Source organism: Falco naumanni, chromosome 4 (genome assembly GCF_017639655.2).
Source record: "Falco naumanni isolate bFalNau1 chromosome 4, bFalNau1.pat, whole genome shotgun sequence".
Classification (NCBI taxonomy): domain Eukaryota; kingdom Metazoa; phylum Chordata; class Aves; order Falconiformes; family Falconidae; genus Falco; species Falco naumanni.
This window is the reverse complement of record NC_054057.1, coordinates 2,095,523-2,109,170: the sequence shown is the minus strand read 5'-3', so window position 1 is coordinate 2,109,170 and position 13,648 is coordinate 2,095,523. Positions and strand designations below refer to the sequence as shown.

The 13,648-nt window shown below is 35.5% G+C and overlaps 1 protein-coding gene across 5 annotated transcripts in view; it reads left to right on the top strand.

Annotated features, from left to right (window-relative positions):
* ATP2C1 (ATPase secretory pathway Ca2+ transporting 1) overlaps nucleotides 1–13,648 on the top strand; it is a 70,362-nt gene that overhangs the window by 54,810 nt on the left and 1,904 nt on the right. For all 5 annotated transcript variants that reach the window (XM_040592201.1, XM_040592198.1, XM_040592196.1 and 2 more), the window contains 10 exons: nucleotides 1,128–1,232; nucleotides 2,859–3,015; nucleotides 4,302–4,472; nucleotides 5,438–5,535; nucleotides 7,185–7,235; nucleotides 8,011–8,177; nucleotides 9,966–10,034; nucleotides 11,280–11,396; nucleotides 12,059–12,206; nucleotides 12,823–12,918. In XM_040592201.1, the coding sequence (XP_040448135.1) occupies nucleotides 1,128–1,232; nucleotides 2,859–3,015; nucleotides 4,302–4,472; nucleotides 5,438–5,535; nucleotides 7,185–7,235; nucleotides 8,011–8,177; nucleotides 9,966–10,034; nucleotides 11,280–11,396; nucleotides 12,059–12,206; nucleotides 12,823–12,918 (1,179 nt within the window). The remainder of the gene's footprint in view (nucleotides 1–1,127; nucleotides 1,233–2,858; nucleotides 3,016–4,301; nucleotides 4,473–5,437; nucleotides 5,536–7,184; nucleotides 7,236–8,010; nucleotides 8,178–9,965; nucleotides 10,035–11,279; nucleotides 11,397–12,058; nucleotides 12,207–12,822; nucleotides 12,919–13,648) is intronic.

Below are 13,648 nucleotides of genomic sequence, written 5' to 3'. Positions count from 1 at the left end.
TAAGAAGTTAACTGATGTAGTGGTGACTGTAGTATTTGTAGGGCCCTTTAAGTGCAGGGTACAGTTAGTTTGGATTGTGGTCACTGTGATTAAATGTTTTGGGTTTTTTTTAATAATGCTGTGGTATACCCATTACAGCTACTAAGAAATGTGGCAAGCTATCTTGGCACTTAATTTTTTTTTAAAAAAATTTCTTTCTGTGACAGTGAATAAACTCAAACTTTGAGAGATTAATGCTTTACAGTCTGTCCTTCCCTGTGTAGCTGAGGCCTGAGGTGTGTCGATATTCTTGCTGAGACTCATTCCAAGTCCCCAGTCTTTGACTGGAGAGGATCAGAGTGGTGTTATTTTGGCAAGAGCCCGTAGAAACTGAGAACAACAGGGGTGTCTCACATCTGTTGCTGGCAAGGGAGGTAGTGAAGGAGTTGTGAAGTGCAGTGTAAGTACTAGGAATGGCTTACAGCAGGCTGCTGCTTTTGCATCTTCTTTAGTTGGCACCTTCTCTTGGACTTAGTTAAGTGTAGAGCATGGAATGCTGTGAGTTGCATCAGGGGTGGGGAGATAACAGCATTTGAAATTAAATGCATTTTGTTTGGAGTCTTTGTGGTTAGTTTCAGATTAAATATTTGGGTGATTCTGATCACTAAAAGTAATTTCAGGTTGGATCATTCAAACTTCAAATCAGTGATTTGCCTTCCTCATACTTTGCCACAGTCTTGTGTTAGAATTTTGTAGGCCCTTCTAGCAGAGAAATTGCACAGAAGATACTGGGGGGGAAAAAATAATGCTCTGAGGTGATAGGCGTACTTTGTCAAACCAACATTGTAAGCCATTGCAAGATTTGTTTGTGAATGGTCATAATCTACAAAGTATTTCAAGATCTTTGGATCAAAGATAGTATATAGTGTTAAATGGTCTGACTTCAGATGAGGCCTGAAAGAAACTTCTAGGATTTTTCAGTGCTAGTTTGTCTAAACTGGAACAGCGTGCTCAAAAGCAACTTTGGAGATGAAACTGTTTTTTAACGAAGTAATGTTTGTTATCTGAAATGTCTCAAGTCAATAAATTGCATACCTGTTTGAAAAGAAAAGGTCTTGACATTGTGGTAGTACTTCTGGTTTATACAGATGGGTTTAGATGGACTCCAGGAAGACTACATAAGGAAGGCTGAATATCCCTTCAGTTCGGAACAAAAATGGATGGCAGTTAAATGTGTTCACAGAACACAGCAGGTAAACTTCAGTCACTTCTTGCATTGTGCACTGGCTCTGTGGAATGGTTATCTGTCTTGTTTAATATCCTAGGTTTTTACTTCAGAAGTTATGGCAGGCTGGTGGTAGTGCATAGTCCTGGGAATATGGTTTGATAAGAGACACAATTGTAGTTTCAAGCTCTGAAGTGGAGGTTGAGAATTACAAGAAAGTCTTTGTGTAAAAGGCATACGGGGATATTATTTTAATTGTTTTGATACAGGAGACTTTTAATGTGTACCTAGATGGTTTTTTTCTTCCTTCTCTTCCCCCCTCAAATATCTAAAGCAATACTGCTAATCTGCTGCTGTTTCAGTGCTACATAGTTACATAATTAATTAAGAGCAAGATGTGTTGATGTTTGATTATAAAATATCTTTTGTTTGAAAACACAGGTTTTCTGGTTTTGATGCAGACTTTGATGTCAGCAGTGTCCTGGATTATCAATAGAAACCATTCTTTAACCTCTTCTTCTGTCTTCTGGGGCTTTCACGTACATATTTGCATTCGTATTTAATTTAGGCTAATCCAAATGTTTTTGTTACAATAACTGAGACATCATCATTGCCAGTCTGGTAACTGAAGCCTTCTAGATAAGGGCTGTTGTTGCATGTACAGTCTTGGACTTACGAAAGACTTCAAAGTACTTCTGACCAAAAAAAGGCTTGCTGACAGGGTTCAAGTATCACAGTGAAATCTTTGCCTTGGAAACAAAGCATTTGGCTTCTTTTGTCTGTATGGATAGTATGTTTCTATTTTCCTTGTAACTGCTATATAATTTTCATCCATGTAAGGATTTACTGTGTCTGTGGTTTGGGATCAGTTTTTCAAAAGATTGTTGAAAAACTGGTAACAGTTTTAAAGGGAGCATAGGTTATATGAAGGCTAAGAAATGTAGCAGATTTAGAAACTTAGACCTCTATCAGTTCAGCCTATCAGCAAGATTAAGGTAATGATTACTGTGCATAAATGCCTTCAGAGGGATAAAACAGCTCTATTTAAAGAGCTTTTTAGCTCAACAGGACAGAAGATGAGAATCAGTGATTGGATATTGACCTAAGGCAGCAATTCTTGATGGAAAAAGGGGGAAGGGAAGAGATGAGTTGATTTAGCATTGGAGTTAAGTGTTCCAGGTAGGTGGTGGATTCTCAGTCCATTGAAACTCTCAAGGCTAGGTGACTATCTGGAAAATATTATAGGAGTTAGGCATGGTAAAAGGATGCAGGTGATTTTTAATGACCTGTGCAGCTGGTCAAATGGTGAACTAAAGGTCCTTCAGGTCTAATGTTCTGTGTAGGTTTGATTTCTGGCTTCTGCACAGCCTCTTCAATCTATAAACTGTGACCTGCAGCATCTAATTTGTGTGGTGAAGTGAGATATCAATTATTAGCTTGGCTTTTTAACATTACCACTTTTGAACATGCACTGTATAGAGATACTCAACAGATTTTTAGGATTGGAAGTGTAACTTGGATTTACATTATGTTCTGAAGACTTCATAGACAAGTATAGATATGCCATGCTTACATGTGCATGTCTATGTACTTGTGTGTGTATATTTATATATACATACATACACACGTGTGCACACGATTTTTTTCCTTATAGGACAAACCTGAAGTTTGCTTTATGAAGGGTGCTTACGAACAAGTCATTAGGTACTGTACATCATATAACTGTAAGGGGCAGACCCTACCTCTTGTTCAGCAACAGAGAGAGCAGTATCAACAAGAGAAGACATCTATGGGCTCTGCAGGACTTAGGGGTAAGGATGTTTCAGTGTCTCAGAATAACCTTTTTTTTTTTTTTTTTAAAAAGGCACTGCTTATTATTTAAAAGAAACAGAAACAACCAAAACCACTAGAAATTTTCTTATTGTTCAGTAAGGGCCACAGGTTTGCTTAGTTCAAAATGAGGGAGTGGAAAAACACGTGCTGTTGCCTAAGGCCTGTATAGTAACATGATTATATTGCAAAGGGTGAGAAAAGGCACTTGCTGGTTCCTGTCATCTCTTACCTGTGACCATAACTGAACAGTACATTGCTACCTAATAGCTTCTGTATCTCATAGATGTCTGTGGATTTTTTACAAAGTAAATATACTTTTTTTCTATTACTTTGGCTTCCAGCACCTGTCTGAGTTAGGCTAGCACAACTGATTATAGGTCAGAAGATGCCATTAGAATTACCTTTCATGTTAAAAAGCTGTGTAGATTTTAAAACATAACTGAAAGTATTTTTCACAACATGACTGATAGGTGTTGGGAGGCAAGCATTATATGTGGCTGGCTTTGAGCTCTGTAAAGAGACCTCTAGGCTCTTGAGTAATTTCCATAGCTTTTTAATTTTTATATTTTTTTAAGGTATGGGTACTCTGTGGCTCAGGAAATTCCTAGGATGCAAATTTCTAGAAACTGAGAGGATATGCTAAGAGTGGTATCTCTTTGTGCAGTTTTGTTTGGACAGTCATTCTTTATCTGCTTCAGACCACTGTCAAAAAAATCTAGGGTATTTTTTTAGAACAAGTGGATTTGCTTTTCCCTTACAACTCTAATGTCACTTAAATATATTTGAATTGAATATCCTACTGTAAAAGACATTCCAGAAAATATTCATCATGTACTAAATGAAATCTGCTTCTCTAAAAGAAAAAAAAAACAAAGCAGAAAATAACCATATTAACTGATCCTCCCTTTCATAGTTTTGCATAAAAGACTGTGCATGTACAGAGAAACCACAAAGCTAGATGCTGTTTCTTCCACACAGTGAAAGTATAAACACTTTAATCTGAGAATAAGCAGGAAAGTTGTCTTTAAAACCTGAAATATGTATATTTGGTAAGAAGACTACTCTTTACAAGAAAGGAATATACCCAAATAGGCCATTCTGAATACAGACGATAATAGGCATTGCTACCAAGGTTTAAAAAAGAAAAATGGCGATTCCTGCCCTCTGCTTTATGCTGGCCTACTATTTTAAAACAGTTGTTTTAAATGCTAATGTAAATGTTAATTTCAAATCTTAACCTTCTTTTTTCTTTGTCTCCTAAAAGTTCTGGCCTTAGCTTCTGGTCCTGAATTAGGACAGCTGACTTTTTTGGGGCTTGTGGGAATAATTGATCCTCCACGGACTGGTGTAAAAGAAGCTGTTACTACACTTATCACATCAGGTGTTGCAATAAAAATGATTACTGGAGATTCACAGGAGACTGCAGTTGCCATTGGTAGGAATAGTCCACCTGTCACATTTCACTTGTTTTCTGTTTTGGCAGTGCCTAGCTAATCATTGTAAAGCATAGGTAGTAAGTCTTCAACATTTGTGAGTTCTGTGTATTAGGTTAACATATGGTACAGTGGAATTAGGAGGAAAAAAACCCACAAAACCCCAGCACCCTAACCTGAAGTGATCCTTTGATTTCAGCCTGAACTGTAGTGTTTCTAATTTGGTTAATGTATGACTTTTGCTATCTGAAACCATGCATTTTCGTACTGTATTTTGTTAAAACATGCTTGATTTCTGATTCTTGTTATTACATCCCCCACTAATCTCCCTACCGTCAGCTTTCAGACGCCCATCTTGGAGAAACAGTGAGAAACTAAAATAGTCAGTGATAATGAGTATTTAGGATGTATTGCACTTTTGAAGCTTAAGTACAATTAATACATATTCAAACCAACTACTACTTTAATGTATTATATTGTAAAAAGTAAAAGTAATTTAACCAGAATATTATTTTTTTTACGTACAGGATGATGAACAAATTGTTGAATGTGCACATGAAAAGTATATTCTCAGATTAGCAGTACTGTCAGAGGATTTTTTCCGCCCTTTCCTCCCCCATGTCATTTTTCATTTTCTGTTTTGTTATTTTTGAACTGTGAATTCTTTAGAGATAACTTAGCTCTTGTGTTTATATGATACCTGGCATTATGAATTGCAGATTTTTTAGTCCTAAAATTTGTAAGGGAAGAAATACCAGATTAGAATATACTTTGTAGCATGTGTTACTCAAGGGTTCAGATAAATTCCCTTCAGTACACTTAATCAGTAAGGTGTTAAGATGTTCTGTTCCAGGCATTTAAAATCTGAAATGCTGCAGAAAATAGTAGGTTTAAAAAAATAAAACTGGGTACTTAATGTTTTAAAAGGGTAAATTATTACAATGCCTTTTTTATTACTTATTTCCAGCAAGTCGACTGGGATTGTATTCAAAAAATTCACAGGCGATCTCTGGAGAAGAAATAGATGATTTGGATATTCAGCAGCTTTCTCAAATAACGCCAAAGGTTTGTTTTGATATACTACTTACTAAAGTGCAATAAAGAACATATTTTATATTGAGAAATGCTTTTTTCTGTGGAAAGCTAAACTAACTTCTGAGATGCAAATAATGTGGTTCTAATAGAAATGGTAACAGTACATTACTAGAGGCTTTTAGTACAGAAACTGTCCCAGATCAAACAAGTATCTTTGTTTGACATAAAACCGTACTGAAATTTATTTCTCTCAACTCACAAGTTTATCTTTTTTAGTGAGCTTGTTTTTGTCTCTCTTAATGATTTGATTTGTTTTTACCTTTCAATGCCTGTATTGGAACTTGCATTTTGCCACTTCTCACTTTGAGTGACATCACCTTTTTGTCTTTTTGTAGTGTTAGACCATTTTACTTTTTTAAGTAGCTCGGCTCATATATGTGTAACTTTAAAGTTTGTATGTTCAGACAGTCCATCCTTTTGTAATTCATAAAAGGAGCTGTCTGTATCTTTAATGATTCTTAATTCTTAATCAAGTCATTGGTTGTGAATTTTGACAGGGTCTATTTATTAAGCTACTGTTTAATAATTTTTAATTATTAAAAGCTGAAGGTATTAGCCAGTGTCAGTTTAAATGTGAAGGCATAATCAAATGCAGTTCAGGTTCAGCCTTGGCTATGTTGCAGAATTTATGCATGAAAATGCTGCCCTGTTTGCAAAAGACTGCAAAATTAGACTGCAGCATACTTGAGTCTGATGTAAGCAAGACAAAAGCCAGTATTTACAGTCAAGAAATGTGCATGACAGCTTTGTGTCTTTCCTTGGTGAGTCACACAAACTTCGAAAAAAAGAATTGTGTGGCAAATGGTAATTTTTGGTTTATTTGGTAATACTTGCTCTTAAGGGCTGTCTACTTTAAGTAGCTGAAATAGCTACACATTTACTTTGTGCATGTTTGACCTGAGACCCAACTAATTTTCTAGGCATTTATTTAAAATCTTACTAGGAATTAATTAAAATCAACCAGTAATATTGATATCTGTGTACAGTCTAAAGTGGCTGTTGAGAAGTCCAACTTCTTATCCAGTTTCTTAAAAAGGAAAAATACATGTGCGTGCTAACAGTAAGGTTATGGAAAACTAAATTCCACATGCTGAAATTTAAATTTACAGAGAAGACTAGAGACAAAAACCTGAAAATTAATATATCCTTCTAAGATGAAATCTATATTAATTAGCTTTAAAAATTCGATCTGTTAATAATACATTATGTAAACTAGTAAAATTGAAACGTCCTGAGTAGCTTGGCACTAGTGCTGATAAGAGACAAGGACATTAACTGCAGAGTCAGCACGACAATTGCCTGCATGAATTTAGTCAGGAAGGCCAGCAGCAACCCATTCTATCTACCTCAGTTGCTCCATGATTTCAGAAGTTTTTTGAATTATATACTGTATCTTGAAATAAGTAGTACCAACTTTGTTTACCAGAACACACTTTGAATCTTTTCTGGAATTAATGATTTCACTCTATTAAAAACGCAGCTTACTGGTGCTTCAACTTTAGAGCTAACGAGTACAGTTGACCTTTGATAGTATTTTTTTATCCTCTGGCTTTATAGAATCCAGTGTGATTCTTTTATTTTGTCACATTTTCACTAATTCTTCATTGTGCTTTTAACAGGTTGCAGTGTTTTACAGAGCCAGTCCCCGACATAAATTAAAAATTATAAAGGTATGTCTTACTAGAGGCTGGAATGCTGGATACTGTTTGTGGTGCCTTTACTTAAATTATAATATGCTGCAGTGTATCGATATGAAATCGGAAATGCATTTGATTTGAAAGTGAAATGTATTTGAAAAAAATTGCCTGGAAAAATGCATAGTGCCCACAGGGGAAAGGTAGCTGCTGGTAGGCAGCGTCATGCTTTATATAGGGAGGTGGGGACTGATTGAGGTTTTGTCATGTAGCAGTTGAATTGACTAGGAACATGAAAGAACCATATTCTGATACTTCTTAGAACAAGATAAAAGGGCATGGATTTCAAGCCGTGTCTGAGGTAATGCTTCTATTCAGAAGGTAGTGAAGAGGGACCTACTCAACGTAACAATCGGAAGAACTGGAAAAGCAACATTAAGCAGAAGGAAGTCAAATGTTAAGACAGTTGGAATATATCAAGAATTGTAAGAGGGTGGTAATGTTAAAATGCAAATACAATATAATCTTTCTGTCTAGAGGTTTTTTACTTTCTCTTAAAGGCAGATTTTACGTACCCTAGCTTTACAGTTTGCGCTCTTTGAATATATGAACTGATGTTTAATCTAATATCTTGTATAAAAATTAATTGATATACAAACAGCTGCTGCTTTTCTTTTAAGGAAGTTACAGTGGACTTGTAAGAAATTGGAGGGGTGGGGGTGGTGACCAATGACGCCAACCTTGTATCTAGAATAACTTTATAGGATGGATTATTTCAATCCCTGTTATAAATTGATTTCGCTTTCTTTAGTCCCTGCAAAATAACGGTGCAGTAGTAGCTATGACGGGAGATGGAGTGAATGATGCTGTTGCTCTGAAGGCTGCAGATATTGGTGTAGCAATGGGACAAACCGGAACAGATGTTTGTAAAGAGGCAGCAGATATGATCCTTGTGGATGATGATTTTCAGACAATAATGTAGGTGGCATTTATGTACATAACTTGTGCTATATAGTTTTAATGAAATGTGATCTGAGTTAAAAACAAAAGGAATTCCCCAAACTTGTAAGTGTAGCAGCTGCGAATGAGTTCTCCACTAAATCAGGAGATTTATCTTTATGGTGATTACACGTATTATCCTTTTAAAGATCTGGGAGTATAATAGTATTAGGAGCAGCTAAGTATTTCTGTCTCTTTATGTATCTTAATATAAGAATGTATCTACATTTTTAGAAGTTTTGCTACTTTGGTCTTGTACATAGATCAGATATAAGTAACAAAGGAGGTTATACATGTGTGTGCTATAAAAGCTAACCTGTATTTCTGCTTCTCCATGTAGAATTATGGTAGTAGCATATTTGGAAATGTAACTGAGGTGGAATTGTGAGTCTGTTAGCTGTCAGTAGGATTCATCTTAATTTAATTTTTTACTTTGGAAGCATGAATCACATGTAAGAACAAGAGACCACATTCCTCTCTATTTAAAAATTTTACAGTGCTGCGTTTTCAACTCTCTATGTGGTAGTGTTTCAGAAAAGGAAAGGAATATAAGCTATTAAAGTATCACAGGTGAAAATAAATTACCAACTTCTGGTAACCAGCTGTTCACTATTTTGTTTGGTTGACTTCAAAGAGAGCAGAGCTAAACTTACCTCATTTTGAATTTAATCCATCTGACTTTTGAAGGTAGTGGTTGTTGGCAGAGCTGAACTGCTGTCTAGTGAGATAGGCTTCATTTCAAAATTATACATCAATCTCAGAACACTTCGGTTTGTCTGAAAGTATGATGCTTAACCCTTGGGAAGAAGTGAAATGCAGAAGTACAGTGTAAGAAAATCTACGTAGGCAGCAGTATGCCAACAGAAGATCTCTTACTTAAAACTTTCTGTACTAATTCATCCAACAGCCATGTGCTGTTGTGCAAAAACAAAGGGAATAATTAAGCTATTCAAAAGAGTACATAGGATGGACATCTATGGTAAGTACTTCAGTTGGGCTTGATGAGGCTTTTGTTGGAATGCTTTACCCAGTTTTGCTCACCTCATCAGGGAAGCTCTCAACAGGAGAGTGAAAAGTTATGAGCGCTAATGGGGGAAAAAATATGAGCTTCCACAGTTCTACATCCTTCTTCCAACCCCTTTAATCTTTTTGTCCTAAAAGTTACAAAAGAAATGCTGATGAATTGTTATTCTTGGCTATTGGGAGAATGGAAGGAAGAAACCTGTTTTATTTGCAGCAAAGTAGACTTGATTTAGCTATTTAGATAAAGATTTTTAGATAAAGTAGACTTTAGCACTACCATAGTCATGATAATGTGATAGGCAAGTTGAAACACATGCTGGAGGTTGAGAAGATGGTCTATATATATTTCATTCTGGTGTAGTAAACATACATGGTCTTCTAAAGTCATACTGTATTTCTATGGTTTTGTAAAAGTGTGTGGGTGTGGGTTTATTTTAATTATCTAACTTGAATTGAAAGGCCTCATCAGGGATGATGGTGAGTCTTGGACAAGGAGGAGATTTTACTATTGATACCTCATTTTGAAAGTTAAGCAGCTGGAAAAATAACTTGTCATTAATCTCATAGTGAAGTTGAAAAACTGACTGCTAAAGTTACAAGAACCTCAACTCAATTTGTTCTTGATGTTTGTATTGCTGCTTAAAGGATTTGTTTTAGTTTAATTAAATTAAATTTGATTTGTTATAAGCTTTTTTGGCAGTAGTCTCGTTAGTCTAGTGATGTACTCTTTGTTTTTAATTGCAGGTCTGCAATTGAAGAGGGTAAAGGAATTTATAATAACATAAAAAATTTTGTTAGATTTCAACTGAGCACGTAAGTTTTTGAAAATTTAGCAATATCAGAAGGTTATAACTACATTATGAATTAAAGCATCATGAAGTAGATGCTGCATAAATTAATGTGAACATCGTAAATTTTGCATAGGATGCTGATACGCTATGCTTTTGAACATTCAGTAATTTGTGTTTGGTGGCTTGTTTCATTTTTAAAGAACCAGAAAATAGTGCAATAAACAGACATCTAACTTTGTCACAGTTCTTCCTGTTAAGATGTGAAAAGTCAGTAACTGAGAGGATGGAGCATAGCTACCTTTTGGGTCCTTGTTTAAAGGAGAAAGAAGTTAGTAGTCATTCCCTCCTTAACGAGAACATGTACATCAAATAGAAGAAACAGGGAAATGGGAGGTTAGTTTCTCTGTAATCCATGTACTTGTTTGTGGAGTGAGATAGCTCGGAGAAGCTGAATTACTTTTCTTGCATATAAGGATTCCTATGCTAACTGTTTCTTGTCTTACATACATGATGACAAGAGTTCAGATTTTTGCTGATTGAGTTAAGTTTTTTTTTCTGTTCACCTTTGTCGGGAGAGCATAATAGGGTTCAGTAGAGCGCGAAACTTGGAATTACTCTAAGCCTTGCTCTCTTCTAGTTGGTTATGAAACCACTTAATCTTGCACTGAAAGCAATTTGTGCATACTCATTTAGAGAGGTTTCTAATACCAGGCTTGCAACCAGCTAATCTGTTTCCAGTCTTTTGCCTAGCCTTCTCATCTTGCTAATGATGAGGGGTGGCAGAAGTACTTCTAGGAAGCTTGAGTAGTACCTTGCCTTGACTGATTAGTCAAAATAGTGACAGGTGCACAGGGTGGCTGTGTTTACATCAAAGATGTAAAAGCAATTTGTTTTTCAAAACTGTAACTAGAAGTTCTGTTTCTTGCATGATGAAAGTAAGGACCCAGTTGCCCGGTGAAAAATCAATTAGGTGAAGGTAAGTGATAACCCTGAAATGTTATCTTAAAGTTTGGGAGGCTTCTAAGACACAAATTTGCTGCCTTTTTATTGCCAAAACAATGCTGGTTTAAATACGGACTGTGTCAAGATGAATAATCTAAATTCATTCACGTTATACCTTTAAAGCTAGGCTTATGTCAGTCATGATTCACACTGTCAAAATCTGTATCTACTCTTAAGCAGTTGAAGTGTTGACTACAAAGCAGTTATCAGTGGATCTTCACAAATGTTCCATGCTGACAGTTATAAAAATGGATTCTTTCAACAGGAGTATAGCAGCACTGACTTTAATCTCACTGGCTACATTAATGAACTTTCCTAACCCTCTCAATGCCATGCAGATCTTATGGATCAATATTATTATGGATGGACCTCCAGCTCAAAGGTAAGTACTTATTTTAAATTCCAGTAGAGCTCTGTAGTCCTTCTGTTTCAGCAAGTAAAATGGCTGCTTATAAAGAAAACTTCAGTGAAATGCTTCTGAATCATCAAGAGTTTTTCTTTGAATCACAATGTTTGCATTGTAGTTCTATGCTCATTCCTTTTAGTTTGTTTTAGTATCTAATTATAATTATGGGGACAGTGTGGATACCTAAAGAGCATGGATATGCCCATGAAATTTGCATGCAGGATTCTGGCTTCCCTCTGGGTTCTTCCTCTGACCCTCTTCATTGCAAGTAGATAGTGGAGGGAAGGTGGAAAGAAATTAGCAGTAAATTCCTTAGCTAGCTTGACAATAGTAACAGAAATAGGGAATGTAACTAATACCGCAGCTTGCTTTAAAATTAACATCTGGTAATTTTAATACGGTCGGATATCATGTGTTTGTGGACTCTCAAACTGCAGTATTAGAATATTGCCTGTTACTAATACATTTAACCAAATTTACAGAAAGTGAAAATATGTGCTTATTTGCATGAAATTATTCTTGGGCTGTAGAGAGAAGATTAAAATCTTTCTTTCAACTCAGAAAATCTGGTCCTTAAGTTAGAAGCAGTGAATTATTTTTACAATGATAAAAATCTAAGATGTTGTTTTAATTGTAAGTCTTGGGGTGGAGCCTGTGGATAAAGATGTTATTCGGAAGCCTCCAAGAAATTTGAAGGACAGCATTCTGACCAAAAACCTGATTGTTAAAATACTGGTTTCATCAATAATTATCGTGTGTGGGACACTGTTCGTCTTCTGGAGAGAGGTATGACAAAAATACAAAACTTAAAGCACTAACAAAGTAAACTTCTAATTTAAAAGAAGTCCTTTTTATACCAGCAGTTGGAATTCAGAATTTGCATGAACTTAGCTGCAAGTTTTGTCCATGCTTATTAAATAATCTTCAGCTAGCAGGTTAGCAAGAAAGATTTTCGAAGTAGTTGTTGAAATGAGGGATACAGTTTTATTCTCCAGTCTCTATTTTAAGACAGACTTTTCCAGGTCCCAAATCTACTTGGGAAACCTTGGCCCATAGAAAGTAAATGTACAAATCTTCTAGCCAGACTGTTATGAAACAGCTATTTGACTTTCTTTTCCCAATAGAGAAGAATGTTTGAACTTTTGGTAGCACATCATAGAATTCTTGGTATTGCATGTGCTTGCATAAATGCTTGTCAGGAGGCTTCATTTAATCATAGCTTGGAATTACAAATTGTTACAGGTGCATAATGTTTGCTGTATGATTTTATTAAATTAGCTTGGGGCAAACAAGTTGCTTTTGCTTTCATTTACTAGCTAGTAGAACTTGAATTGTTGTAATAACTTTGTTTAGTTGCAGAGGATTTAAAACATGCTAAAACTATTTCATTTTCTTTTGGCAGTTAAGAGACAACGTAATAACACCTCGAGATACAACCATGACTTTCACCTGTTTTGTATTTTTTGATATGTTCAATGCTTTGAGTTCTAGATCTCAGGTAAGTGATATATATTGTCTATTTACATAGTATTTACACAATAAGCAGAATTTTCCTTGAGGGATCTTGTTGCATTCATTTCAAATGTTTTCCAGCAGATTTACTTCATATCTGCTATTAAGCTTCAAAGTTTCACATATTTACTAGGTAGGATTTTTTGAATTACAGCTAAGTATTAGTTTCCTTAATGTGTTTGCACAATGCAGAGCTGGTAGTAATACTTCTGTCCTGACAGAAGCAAGGAAGTTTTTATGCAAAGCTGAAGTGCAGTGGTCCTTTGTACTGCTGTATACACTTGGTTGGGTTTTTTTCCTTGAAAACTGTTAGTTCAGCATCCTAGCCAGAATCTGAAATTTCTGGAAGGCTTTAACTTTATTTTGTAACCCTAAACCCATAATCCAAGGAAAAATTCTTAAACTGTTCTGTCTATGTATTTGTTTTAAGGAAGCAAATCTTGAAATCTTGTGCTAGTTGGAGAAAAGTACATTGCTAGTATATATTACATTTACACTAATTTGCAGTGTATTTTCTGATGTGAATTATCAGGATCAACAAAACCACTTCCTTCTAGTGTAGAGGGAGTCTTCTTAATGCACTGTACTTGCAGAAAAGCTCAAAATAGAGGTTCTTGACTCTGAAGACAAGATTTGTACTGTTTAGCAGAGAGAACTTGTTCTGGATTATATAAAAGGTCAACAAGATTTTTTTAATTTTTCCAAAAATCTGGATG